The 14,415-nt window shown below is 41.9% G+C and overlaps 1 protein-coding gene and 1 non-coding gene across 4 annotated transcripts; one reads left to right on the plus strand and one right to left on the minus strand.

Moving 5' to 3' along the window:
- Window positions 1-735: 735 nt before the first annotated feature.
- Window positions 736-13,540, plus strand: LOC115135946 (zinc finger protein 346-like). 3 transcript variants are annotated; one of them, XM_029671198.2, is made up of 7 exons: window positions 754-986; window positions 2,516-2,619; window positions 2,726-2,821; window positions 4,466-4,613; window positions 4,818-5,063; window positions 9,984-10,083; window positions 10,292-13,540. In XM_029671198.2, exons 1-7 carry the CDS (start codon window positions 929-931, stop codon window positions 10,440-10,442), a joined length of 903 nt encoding a protein of 300 aa, XP_029527058.1. In that variant the 5' UTR covers window positions 754-928; the 3' UTR covers window positions 10,443-13,540. The 3 variants fall into 3 exon arrangements, with proteins under 3 accessions (XP_029527059.1, XP_029527058.1, XP_029527057.1); XM_029671197.2 differs by having other exon boundaries at window positions 865-986; window positions 4,815-5,063; XM_029671199.2 differs by lacking the exons at window positions 9,984-10,083; window positions 10,292-13,540 and adding an exon at window positions 5,264-8,648 and having other exon boundaries at window positions 736-986; window positions 4,815-5,063.
- trnaa-ugc (transfer RNA alanine (anticodon UGC)) lies at window positions 2,925-3,000 on the minus strand. The gene has a single exon. It is a non-coding gene; the product is annotated as a tRNA-Ala (tRNA).
- Window positions 13,541-14,415: the final 875 nt, after the last annotated feature.

A 14,415-nucleotide genomic window follows, 5' to 3' on the forward strand; every position in this document is an offset into this window, starting at 1 on the left:
AAAAACTTCACTCCTAATGTCACAGACTCATCTTTATCCTGCCCCTCCAAGAACTTCACCACACCTACCACGTCCGATACTTCACCCTCACTCATTTCCATTTCTCCTCCTGTCTTCAGCTCACTCTGTTTACACTTTCTACCGTTCTTCTTCAACAAACCATCTCCCTTTTTTCTGCCATTTTGAACCGACTTAAGCTCACCATCTTCCTCCCTCTCTCTCTTAGACCTCCTCTGCTTCTCTTTTCCCCTCCATTCCTCCTCCGTATTCCAAGTATACGTCTCCTTATGATAATACTGCACATCTGACATCTTGTTCTTGCTTTCTCAAGGGACGCCGCTCAACAGTGCATCCCACTGTTATCATGCAATCACTCAAAGCGCTGTGGCATTGATCAACCAATGGTGTTAGATAACACCCACATAAATTTGCTTGACACCCCTCATCATATTGCAGGAAGAAATACAAAATAAATAAATGAAAAAAGTAATAGAAATGAATAAATTAAAGTGGGATTAAATTTGTAATTAATTATTTATCTATGTGTGGATTCATCAATTTAGTTATGTATTGATGCATTTGTGTGCATTTATTCATTAATGCAATTATTTATTTGTGCATTTTTATTCATACAAAGCAACTGGGAACTCGGCAATCTCCGACCTCAGTGCATTTAAGACAACTGGGAACTCGGAGATAAAAACGAGCTCCGACTGGGAAAAGTAGTTTTGAACCGTCATCCAACTCGGAATTCCAAATCGGGGAACTCTAACCTCTTTCTAAACCTAAAGCTCAGACTTTCCGTCCTGAAGATCACTGACGTCATGATTTTACCTCGTTTTTCCTGATTTCCAGTTGTCTTGAAAGCTAGCTCTTTGGTGTCGTCACGATTACGCATGTGCCCGCTGCTGCTGACACGACAGAAAACATGGCGCTCGAAGAACCAAATGGAGATTTTCCATATTTACCTTCAGGGGTGGCGGAGGGTAAGATTATGTTTTCCTTCGCGCAATATAATGGATATACACTTTGGTCTAGTATGCATTATTTATTATATCCAAAACCTAGGGCTACCGCCTTAGCCCGTGTGAACAGAGCATAAACAATCCACGCTAGCAATACCTACATCTGCACTATTCTAGCTAGCTATTAGCCATTTGAGCAGCAAGTTCCAAGGTCGATGCAATGCATTAGTGAAGGAGTAATGTTACCTAGCGGCTAGCTATTTTCAAATCCACCTTGGCCTTACGAAGGACGGCATTGATTTGTATATGCTTTTAGTCTTTATTTTTGTGTCTGAAGTAAATTGGCCAAATCAGTAGCTAGTGCAGTAACGTTAGTACCACTAAGCTAGTTAACGTTCCAACAACAACCACGCATAAAGCAGTACTCTAATTGAAAGGTCCATTGCAGCTGTTACCTCTATCAAAAAAATCTGGGTAACAACTTAATACCTTACTGTGATATTCTTTCAATTAAAATGGTTAAAAGGAAACCGCTTCTGAGCAATTTGTCAGGCAGAACCGGGGGGGGGGGCGCTATGCTATGCTATGCTATGCTATTGGCAGAGGTTTGGACTTCTCTTTCTTATTATATGCTGACCACACCGCTTGCGTGCGTGAGCGTTGCAAAATACATTCAAACACATGTTATTCAATTAATTTGCGTCTGCGTTGCCAAGCGCTAAAATAGAAATCAGTTATATTTGTGACGCTTAACACGGTGCAAGTCCTGCCTCTCCCACTCCTCACTGTTTATAGAAGCAGATACCCACATGCCATCTTCTCATTGGTTATACCTACATGGGTGAATGAAAGATTAACTGAGTTTGGTCAGTCATCGTGGTAACTATAAAAGTTAAATGACAATCGCCCTATAAAGTCCAAAGAAGAAAAAGCATGAAGGATAGCTGACTAGAAACGATAAGGTTGAACGTTTTATGTGTGGATTAATTGTAGGAGTAGAGGAGCTTGTACATTTCAGGTAAAATAACAACTCAATGTTTATATCCCAGAACAAATTAGCTAGCAGCAGCAAGCTAGCTAGCTAAATAGGACAAATTAGCTAGCAACTGGAAGCCATCTAGCTAAATTGCCATAAATGTTTAATGCTTTTTGACCTGTCCCCAAATTAATATAATTGGTTGAGTTTGTTTTGATATTTCAACCTGCGTGTCGTGATTGCGTTTGGTTTGCGGGGACAAAATCAATAGGCGCGTGGCCGGTTTGGTACGGGTGACGTCACTCCCTCCTACCAAACAGGCAGAAATGTCAGGTGGTCTTTTCAAACAGCTCTTTCACTAAAAGTGCATTATCATTTTCAGTTATTATTCCAACCTCTGTGTGAAATGTATATAACAGAGAAATTGCTTTTTTGACTGCACTGGTCCTTTTAACTTAGCTGTGAGTGCTTCATCAAAGGCTGAAGAGCATCATAGTGACACCACAGATGGATGGATATATACAGATATTTGATGTCTTCTTTTTTTTAAAGTAATGCTGACATTATTTTTCAGTCAACAAAATGATAAAGGAGAATGGTGACCTGTTTTCTGATGCCCTGTGCAAAATCTGCAGTGCTGTCCTGAATTCTGACTCCCAGAAACTTGCACATTATCAGGTCGGTGATCCCACTTGAGTTTGATATTTATTCACGGTCATCTTCTTGACCACTATACAGAGCAGCATCAGATGTTTTCATTCTTACATTCGGTCATTCTTTTCAGAGCAAAAAGCATGCCAACAAAGTGAGACGCTACATGAGCATCCACAAAGAAGAGGAGCCCACCATCAAAAGGTTCAAGTCGCCTTCGGGAGACAGTGTAAGTTTATTTCTCAGCTAGACATTTAGATTATTTTTTTTGTAATTGAGCAGACACTCTTATCCAGAGCGACTTACAGTAGTGATTGCATTCATTTTCCTACTGGTTCCACATGGGAATCAAACCCACATCCCTGGCGTTGCAAGCGCCATGCTCTACCAACTGAGCCAGATGGGACCAGCTAGAAAAGGTTTTATCCAGCCCTGCCCTGCCCAGTATAAATCAAATCAAATTTTATTTGTCACATACACATGGTTAGCAGATGTTAATGCGAGTGTAGCGAAATGCTTGTGCTTCTAGTTTCGACAATGCAGTAATAACCAACAAGTAATCTAGCTAACAATTCCAAAACTACTACCTTATAGACACAAGTGTAAGGGGATAAAGAATATGTACATAAAGATATATGAATGGGTGATGGTACAGAGCAGCATAGGCAAGATACAGTAGATGGTATTGAGTGCAGTATATGCATATGAGATGAGTATGTAAACAAAGTGGCATAGTTAAAGTGGCTAGTGATACATGTGTTACATAAAGATGCAGTAGATGATATAGAGTACAGTATATACATATACATATGAGATGAATAATGTAGGGTATGTAAACATTATATTAGGTAGCATTGTTTAAAGTGGCTAGTGATATATTTACATCATTTCCCATCAATTCCCATTATTAAAGTGGCTGGAGTTGGGTCAGTGTCAATGACAGTGTGTTGGCAGCAGCCACTCAATGTTAGTGGTGGCTGTTTAACAGTCTGATGGCCTTGAGATAGAAGCTGTTTTTCAGTCTCTCGGTCCCAGCTTTGATGCACCTGTACTGACCTCGCCTTCTGGATGATAGCGGGGTGAACAGGCAGTGGCTCGGATGGTTGTTGTCCTTGATGATCTTTATGGCCTTCCTGTGACATCGGGTGGTGTAGGTGTCCTGGAGGGCAGGTAGTTTGCCCCCGGTGATGCGTTGTGCAGACCTCACTACCCTCTGGAGAGCCTTACGGTTGTGGGCGGAGCAGTTGCCGTACCAGGCGGTGATACAGCCCGACAGGATGCTCTCGATTGTGCATCTGTAGAAGTTTGTGAGTGCTTTTGGTGACAAGCCAAATTTCTTCAGCCTCCTGAGGTTGAAGAGGCGCTGCTGCGCCTTCTTCACGATGCTGTCTGTGTGGGTGGACCAATTCAGTTTGTCTGTGATGTGTACGCCGAGGAACTTAAAACTTGCTACCCTCTCCACTACTGTTCCATCAATGTGGATAGGGGGGTGTTCCCTCTGCTGTTTCCTGAAGTCCACAATCATCTCCTTTTGTTTTGTTGACGTTGAGTGTGAGGTTATTTTCCTGACACCACACTCCGAGGGCCCTCACCTCCTCCCTGTAGGCAGTCTCGTCGTTGTTGGTAATCAAGCCTACCACTGTTGTGTCGTCCGCAAACTTGATGATTGAGTTGGAGGCGTGCGTGGCCACGCAGTCATGGGTGAACAGGGAGTACAGGAGAGGGCTCAGAACGCACCCTTGTGGGGCCCCAGTGTTGAGGATCAGCGGGGTGGAAATGTTGTTGTATAAATAGACAGCGTTCATGGATAGAGCGCCCTTAACCTTTTTGTGTCCTCTGTTGTTGTACTTTGCTGTATCCCACCCAACTCCAGGCCAGCAGTAATGGCGAGACGGACCGCTCCAAAGCCTGTCATATATGTAACATGACATTCTCCTCTCCGGTGGTGGCTGAGTCCCACTACCAGGGCAAGGTGCACACCAAGAACCTGAGACTGAAGACCGTTGGCAACCAGACCCCAGGTAATGGGCCATCTACACTTATGGCCATATGAGAAAAGCCTGTTTTACATTTTCCACCCCATCTGCACGCATTTTCTTTTTCTCCTCATTCTGTGTTATTCCTCTGTCGCATACCTGTATTTGTCAAATGTGTAAAAATATAACTTAAACCCCCCTTTCCTGTTTGATGAACGTTTCATATCCTGCCTCCTACCTCCCCAGTAGCACTACCTCAGGCCGTGGCCCCAGTGGTGAAAAAGAAGAAGAAGAAGAAGGAGGCTCAGTCAGAGGAGGCTAGCAACGTGGCATCGTCAGGCCCGGCCGAGGACGACCAGGGCAACTTCTGTTCCATCTGCCATGCCTCGTTCAACAACCCCCTCATGGCCAAGCAGCACTACGAAGGCAAGAAGCATAAAAAACAGCTGACCCAGCAGAAGCTTATGGAGACCTATGGGCCATCCACTGCACCAGGTAGGACAGCCTCGTGTGGCCAGGCTTTTCACTTTTTGTAAGCCTAGAGGAGTTCTCCTTAGGAAGACTATAAAAATGGGTGGAGTCGAGATGGAAATATTTATATACACAGAATATACCAAACATTAGGAACACCTTTCTAATTTTGGTTTGAGGAATAGCCTATGCATTGTTGATTCCTGCTATGAATGTATCTGCAGGTCTCTGTTTTGCTGTCTGCTGCTGTGAGCGAGCCACTCTCCCCACTGTGCATGGAGGAGAGAGAGATGCGTTATGAGAAGCAGAAGCATTTGACATTGCTCAAAATGCAATTGCGGGAGAGACAGTTTTCAACGCAACTATAGTTTTATTTCTCACCTCTTAATATTTAGTTAATTGCACCACTTTACAACCGGAGTAAGCTGTAGTATGGTTTTGATTCGCTCGTGGAGCAAAGCGCACCAATTGCAGTGACTAGCACTACATCAAGTGGCCTAGTCCAAACGCTGAAAAGTTTTGGTAGGATATTAGCCTACATTTACTGATTAATCAATAAGCCTACATGGTTTATATAGCAACAATATATTTAGAGTTAGCTAAGTGTTTTGAGTTCCCACTTCCTCAGGAATAATATAGCCAATAGTTACAAATATGTCAGCAATTTCTCTGAAGAGCCAAAAATATACACTGCTCAAAAAAATTAAGGGAACACTTAAATAACACAATGTAACTCCAAGTCAATCACACTTCTGTGAAATCAAACTGTCCACTTAGGAAGCAACACTGATTTACAATACATTTCACATGCTATTGTGCAAATGGAATAGACAACAGGTAGAAATTATAGGCAATTAGCAAGACACCCCCAATAAAGGAGTGGTTCTGTAGGTGGTGACCACTGACCACTTCTCAGTTCCTATGCTTCCTGGCTGATGTTTTGGTCACTTTTGAATGCTGGCGGTGCTTTCACACTAGTGGTAGCATGAGACTGAGTCTACAACCCACACAAGTGGCTCAGGTAGTGCAGCTCATCCAGGATGGCACATCAATGCGAGCTGTGGCAAGAAGGTTTGCTGTGTCTGTCAGCGTAGTGTCCAGAGCATGGAGGCGCTACCAGGAGACAGGCCAGTATATCAGGAGACGTGGAGGAGGCCGTAGGAGGGCAACAACCCAGCAGCAGGACCGCTACCTCCGCCTTTGTGCAAGGAGGAGCAGGAGGAGCACTGCCAGAGCCCTGCAAAATGACCTCCAGCAGGACACAACTGTGCATGTGTCTGCTCAAACGGTCAGAAACGGACTCCATGAGGGTGGTATGAGGGCCCGACGTCCACAGGTGCTTACAGCCCAACACCGTGCAGGACGTTTGGCATTTGCCAGAGAACACCAAGATTGGCAAATTCGCCACTGGCGCCCTGTGCTCTTCACAGATGAAAGCAGGTTCACACAGCACATGTGACAGACGTGACAGTCTGGAGACGCCGTGGAGAACGTTTTGCTGCCTGCAACATCCTCCAGCATGACCGGTTTGGCGGTGGGTCAGTCATGGTGTGGGGTGGCATTTCTTTGGGGGGCCACACAGCCCTCCATGTGCTCGCCAGAGGTTGCCTGACTGCCATTAGGTACCGAGATGATATCCTCAGACCCCTTGTGAGACCATATGCTGGGGCGGTTGGCCCTGGGTTCTTCCTAATGCAAGACAATGCTAGACCTCATCTGGCTGGAGTGTGTCAGCAGTTCCTGCAAGAGGAAGGCATTGATGCTATGGACTGACCCGCCCGTTCCCCAGACCTGAATCCAATTGAGCACATCTGGGACATCATGTCTCGCTCCATCCACCAACGCCACATTGCACCACAGACTGTCCAGGAGTTGGCGGATGCTTTAGTCCAGGTCTGGGAGGAGATCCCTCAGGAGACCATCCGCCACCTCATCAGGAGCATACCCAGGCGTTGTAGGGAGGTCATACAGGCACGTGGAGGCCACACACACACTACTGAGCCTCATTTTGACTTGTTTTAAGGACATTACATCAAAGTTAGATCAGCCTGTAGTGTGGTTTTCCACTTTAATTTAGAGTGTGACTCCAAATCCAGACCTCCATGGGTTGATAAATTTGATTTCCATTGATAATTTTTGTGATTTTGTTGTCAGCACATTCAACTATGTAAAGAAAAAAGTATTTAATAAGAATATTTCATTCATTCAGATCTAGGATGTGTTTTTATTGTTCCCTTTATTTTTTTTTATTTTTTTTTAGAGGTCGACCGACTGATTTTAACACCGAAACCGAAATATTGGAGGACCAAAAAAAGCTGATAGTGATTAATCCGCCAATTTTTATATATATTTGTAATAACGGCAATTACAGCAATACTGAATGAACACTTAACATAATACATCATCTATTTAGTCTCAAATAAATAATGTAACATGTTAAATTTGGTTTAAATAATGCAAAAACACAGTGTTGGAGAAGAAAGTAAAAGTGCAATATGTGCCGTGTAAAAAAAAAAAAGCTAACGTTTTAAGTTCCTTGCTCAGAACATGAGAACATATGAAAGCTGGTGGTTCAATATTCCCAGTTAAGAAGTTTTAGGTTGTAGTTATTATAGGAATCATGACGCGTCGACTATTTCTCTCTATACCGTTTTGTATTTGACCATCCTACGGATCATTGACTTCGGCGATGTCATTTACAAAATAGCCTCCAACACTCTACTCAACAAATTGTATGCAGTCTATCAGTGCCATCCACTTTGTCACCAAAGCCCCATATACTACCCACCACTGCAACCTGTATGATCTCGTTGGCTGGCCATTGCTTCATATTTGTCGCCAAACCCACTGGCTCCAGGTCATTCTCAAGTCTCTTCCAGGTAAAGCCCCGCCTTATCTCAGCTCACTGGTCACCATAGCAGCACCCACCCATAGCACGCGCTCCAGCAGGTATATCTCGCTGGTCACTGCCAAAACCAATTCTTCCTTTGGCCGCCTCTCCTTCCAGTTCTCTGCTGCCAATGGCTGGAACGAACTGCAAAAATCTCTGAAGCTGGAGACTCTTACCTCCACCACTAGTTTTATGCTCACAGAACACTGCACCTGTACATAGCTCATCTGTAAATAGTCCATCCAATCTACCTCATCCCCATACTGTGTTTCTTTATCTTGCTCCTTTGCACCCCAGTATCTCTACTTGCACATTCATCTTCTGCACATCCTACCATTCCAGTGTTTAATTGCTATATTGTAATTACTTTGACACATGGCCTATTTATTGCCTTACCTCTCTTATCCTACCTCATTTGCACATGCTGTATATAGATTGTTCTACTGTATCAAATCAAATGTATTTATATAGCCCTTCTTACATCAGCTGATATCTCAAAGTGCTGTACAGAAACCCAGCCTAAAACCCCAAACAGCAAGCAATGCAGGTGTAGAAGCAATGCAGGTGTATTATTGATTGCATGTTTGTTTATTCCATGTATAACTCTGTATGTGTCGAACTGCTATGCTTTATCTTGGCCAGGTCACAGTTGCAAATGAGAACTTGTTCTCAACTAGCCTACCTGGTTAAATAAAGGTGAAATAAATATAATTCGTACACCTTTTGACTATTGGATGTTCTTATAGGCACTTTAGTATTGCCAGGCAAATCTGGCGAGTTGATAAGCTTGAAGTCATAAACAGCGCTGTGCTTCAATCATTTCTAAGAGCTGCTGGCAAAATGCAGTAAAGTGCTGTTTGAATGAATGCTTATGAGCCTGCTGCTGCCTACCACGGCTCAGTCAGACTGCTCTATTAAATCAGAGACTTAATTATAATAAACACAGATATACGAGCCTTCGGTCATTAATATGGTCAAATCCGGAAACTATAATTTTGAAAACAAAACGTTTATTCTTTCACTGAAATACGCAACTGTTCCGTATTTTATCGAACGGGTGGCAATCCTAAGTCTAAAGTATAAATAATACTGTTACATTGCACGACCTTCAATGTTATGTCATAACTATGTAAAATTCTGGCAAATTTAATTATGATCTTCACACGCGGCCCAAACTGCTGCATATACACTGACTCTGTTTGCACTGAACGCAAGAGAAGTGACACAATTTCCCTAGTTTATATTGTCTGTTAACATACATTTCTTCTAACTAAATATGCATGTTTAAAAATATATACTTCTGTGTGTTGATTTTAAGAAAGGCGTTGATGTTTATGGTTAGGGACATTTGTGAAACGATTGCTTTTGTTCACAAATGCGCCTTTGTTAAATCACCCGTTTGGCGAAGTTTAAGTAGGCTGTGATTCGGTGATAAAATAACAGGCACCGCATTGATTATATGCAACGCAGGACAAGCTACTTAACTACACATAGTTGATGATATTACTAGGTTAACTAGTGATTATGTGAATGTTTTTTTATTTTTTTTATATGAGAAGTTTCTAGCTAGCATTAACTTATCTTGGCTCCTTGCAGCCACAAGGTCCTTTTGACGCTGCACTCACGTAACAGGTGGTCTGTTTCCTCGTGCCACACAGTTTCCTCGTGGATTGCAATATAATCAGCGTCCAAAAAGGCCAATTACCGATTTGTTATGAAAACTTGAAATCGGCCCTAATTAATCGGCCATGCCATATATATGACCAGTATGTTAGCAGGCATAAAAGAAACGCCTGAAACTTATGTTTGGTAAGACCAGACAACCACGGACACCCAACCTGTGGAAGGAAAAGCCCATGGTTTAGAACTTTGCATATGGTTGAGGCCATTCTTTCTAACAAGTGTTAATAAGTGTCTCTGGAGTGTAATATACAGTAGGAGCCAGACAGTACGGGCAAATCAATTGTGTGCCAATGCAGTATTGGGTCATTGTATGAAGGTTTTATGTGTCTAAAATGGAGTTCCTTGCCAACTAGTCCCTTCTGTGTCTCCAGCTTCCACAGTAAAGGGCTACCCATGTACTGTATGCAACATCGAACTGAACTCTGTGGAACAGTATCAGGCACACATCAGCGGCTCCAAACATAAGAACCAGTATGTATCCCTCTCTCTCCAATCTCCAGTGAGCCAATAGAAACAACAACCACTGCATGCGCACACCAGTGTATACCCCACTATTTGCCAAGATAGTTTGTTTTGATTCCAAACAGCAGTTAACATATGCAGAAAATACCTGTTCCTGACGATTTTGTTTCTATGTTTAGTGGCTTTGTTCTAATCAATTTCAATATTTTTTTTTCAGTGTCAGAGGGAAGAAAGCGAGCAGCCCAATGTTCATCGGCCCATCGGAAAACAAGTACACAGCAGAAAACCAGCAGTCAGAGTACCAGTATACACCTGAAGCCGAACCAGTACAGGAGGACTGGGGTGCTTTCAGCCAAGATTACGAGTGACGAGCCTCCCAGTACCCCCCCACCAACACCACAGCTCCCTCAGCTAGGGCCAGAAGGATCACCTGACCAGGAAAAGCTCTAGGTCCTTGTTACAATACAGGTTACAACTAGGATCCAGAGTTTTTTTTTTTTTTTTTTTCTGTTCATGTCAGGAAAAATCCCTGGACAGGGCAGCCTATATGTGGTGTTCTTTCTGTGGTGTTGTATCTGCCTCATGGATGAATCTCAACTCCAGCTCTATATCATTCTGTCTACTCTGTCTAAATCCCAGTACATGTTCACTACCGGTCAAAAGTTTTAGAACACCTACTCATTCAAGGGGTTTTCTTTATTTTTACTCTTTCTACATTGTAGAATAATACTGACGACATCAAAACTATGAAATAACACATATGGAATCATGTAGTAACCAAAAAAGTGTTAAATCAAACAATATTTTTTTATTGAGATTCTTCAAATATCTACCCTTTGCCTTGATGACAGCTTTGCACACTCGTGGAATTCAATCAACCAGCTTCACCTGGAATGCTTTGACAACAGTCTTGAAGGAGTTCCCACATATGCTGAGCACTTGTTGGCTGCTTTTCCTTCACTGTGGTCTGACTATTCTTCCCAAACCATCTCAATTTGGTTGAGGTTGGGGGATTGTGGAGGCCAGGTCATCTGATGCAGCACTCAATCACTCTCCTTCTTGGTCAAATAGCCCTTACACAGCCTGGAGATGCGTCTTTAGCCCTTACACAGCCATAATCCGTCTTTGCGGTTGGAATCTAAAATTTGGAATCCAGACCAAAGGACAGATTTCTACCGGTCGAATGCCCATTGCTCGTGTTTCTTGGCCCAAGCAAGTCTCTTTTTATTGGTGTCCTTTTAGTCCTGGTTTCTTTGCAGCAATTTGACCATGAAGGCCTGATTTCACGCATTCTCCTCTGAACAGTTGATGTGTCTGTTACTTGAACTCTGTGAAGCATTTATTTGGGCTGCAATTTCTGAGGCTGGTAACTAATGAACTTATCCTCTGCGGCAGAGGTAACTCTGGGTCTCCCTTTCCTGTGGCAGTCCTCATGAGAGCGAGTTTCATCATAGCGCTTGATGATTTTTGCGACTGCACTTTCAAAGTTCTTAATGTGCTGTATTGACTGACCTTCATGTCTTAAATTAATGATGGTCTGTCGTTTCTCTTTGCTTATTTGAGCTGTTCTTGCCATAATATGGATTTGGTAAATCCTCTGTATACCACCCCTACCTTGCCATAACACAATTGATTGGCTCAAATGCATTAGAAATTCCACAAATTAACTTTTAACAAGGTACACCTGTTAATTGAAATGCATTCCATGTGACTACCTCATGAAGCTGGTTGAGAGAATGCCAAGAGTGTGCATAGCTGTCATCAAGGCAAAGGGTGGCTGCTTTGAAGAATCTCCCATTTGTTTTTGGTTATTACATGATTCCATATGTGTTATTTCATAGTTTTGATGTCTTCACTATTATTCCACAATATAGAAAAACCCTGGAATGAGTAGGTGTTCTTAAACTTTTGACTAGCCGTGTGTGTTGGTTGTTTTTCTAGTCGGTCAGACCAGAGAGGAATAGAGGCTCCTGGACATGTTCTCTCTCATTCTGTTCAGATCAAAATGATGTCATAAATATTTAAAATTCCAGACAATACAGTACAATGATATGACTGTGGACAGAATTTCCCTGTATGTTCCTTTCGTTTGTGCGAGGGACTTGCAGTTGTGTTCTGGTTCTGTGTGAAATTGTTTTGTTTTTTTACCACCTTTTTCCCCATTTAGGCTCCTAATCCTTAATCCCCCCCCCTCCTAATCCTTAATCCCCCCCAACACTCGTTCTTTTGATCCCTCTTTTTAAACGTTTCTCTTTGACTGGCTGAGGAGAAACTCCAACATATCCTGTACAGAAAGTTATTGGTTCTATTAATTATATTTCTTTCGGTTTGCTGTTAGCAACATGGAGAGTGACTTGGGATCTGTTTATACAGGAAGCACAATTCTGATATTTTTCCACTAGTCCTTTGACCAATAAGAATGCTATTTTGACAATAATTGGACAAAATATCAGAATACTTCTGCTTGTGTAAATGCGTCCTTGGACGTTTTTTTTATGTTACATTTTTTGCACCCACCAACCTCTGCGAGAATCTAGATTGATGTTTATTTTAAGTAAAAGACTGGCAGATAAGCACATCCTATAATCGTTTTATTATATGCACATGGGCTTGTATCAGTTTACAAACTGCACTGTCATAACAACAATATGCCGCAGCAGAGAAGTAATGTCATATTCTAACTGTGCTTTTTATTAGGAATGCACTGTCGGTACCAGGACTTAAAAATCTATGTATTTGTGTTTTGGTCACACAGGAAAAAGGAAATGAAACAACTTGCTTACAATGTGACATATACCTTTACTAGACATCTGCTGTGCTATGTCATAGTTTTAGAATTCATGCAGTAATGTTTTATTCTGTAGTTGTCCGTCTGTGCTGGTTGGGCCAGGAAAGATTGTCAGAATGTTGGTCAACATTTTGTGAGTCTGATGGAGTGGATTTGTCTGATGTGATTGTGAAGATCTGAGATTGTTTCTTCGGTGGTGAAACTAAAATGAGCTATTTCAAAGGCTGTGTTTTGTCTAGTTAGTGCTGATACTTTCTATGTTTTTGCATTTATTGAAAATACAAAATATCTACTTGGACATGGTTCATAGACTGCCTGTATAAGATAAGTGAGGGATTGAATGTGCGGTGCATTCGTTACTGACAGATGGTAAAGGATCATAGATTTGTACTTTATTTACTCTTTCAAATGAAAGGGTGATATATGGATCTATAAAGGCATTAATACATGTTTTGATAAGAGCCCATCCCCAAGTATTTAATTTGTGACTAGTTGTTTTGGTTATTTGCAATTTTGGCATGTCTTAAGAATAGTTTGTTTTTTAGCATCAGACATGACAAATTGCATATTTTAGTATTGAATGTGTGGCCCAGCCTTTGGCTGAAGAAATGTTGCATTGATTTTGGATGTAATTCATTTGAGGGCTTCTAAATAAATACATTAAAACAAACAAAAATAGTGTTGTAAATTGAGATTTATTTTCAATATAAACTATGTATGGCTTAAAGTGCTAGAGAATGTATCTAGGTAAAATGTTTGAACAAAAGTCAGATTTCCTGTGTTTTTATTCTTAATTATTCTATTTACTCAAGTGTTCCTCTCACCCAAATGTTTTTGCTCCTCAATCACATTACTTTACATTTGAATTTGGGACTTTTTATGGGCTTGCCACTGTATGGCGCACTTACTCCTTTCTAGCCTGAGCCATAGAGCAAGCCAGTGTATCTGTCTCGGAAGCCTCTTGCCAGGGTTGTACATCATACAGACAAGCAGACATCCAGTGAACACTCAAATGATTTCTCAAGAACAGTTCAGCTTTTCAACATGTTCTGTATTGTTATCCCACTATAATTATACACATCTGTTTGTTTCATGTGGTTCTCAACTAAGATTTAACCACATGTCTATTTGGGTGATGGTTTAATGTTTTAGCTCACATTTTATTTGAGGACATTATTTTCTTATGGCTGAATTTTGAGGTGTGTGTGGAGCTCATTTTAAAATGGGCCATCTTGTTTTGAGTGAAGTACACATCGATCAAGCTGGGAGGGAAGTTATTAGCTGACACACGGGCTGCTTTTTACTTGATTTCTCCCTATTTCTCCCTTTATTTCTCTCCTGTGCCAAAGAGGTCAATGAGCTTGATTTGGCTTAGGTACAAGTTCCATTCATAAAATGTGTGTGTGCAGGAGGTATGAGAGTTAAGTCTTCATTGATAACCTGGGCCACAATTCATAGAGCTTGGCACTACTAGGCCTCTGTCAGAGGTGCCAAGGTTTATTAACACTGCAGACTCCCGTAGACCAGCTTACATCTGGAACAGGCCCCGCACA

This window comes from Oncorhynchus nerka, linkage group LG10 (assembly GCF_034236695.1).
Source record: "Oncorhynchus nerka isolate Pitt River linkage group LG10, Oner_Uvic_2.0, whole genome shotgun sequence".
In the NCBI taxonomy this organism is placed as follows: domain Eukaryota; kingdom Metazoa; phylum Chordata; class Actinopteri; order Salmoniformes; family Salmonidae; genus Oncorhynchus; species Oncorhynchus nerka.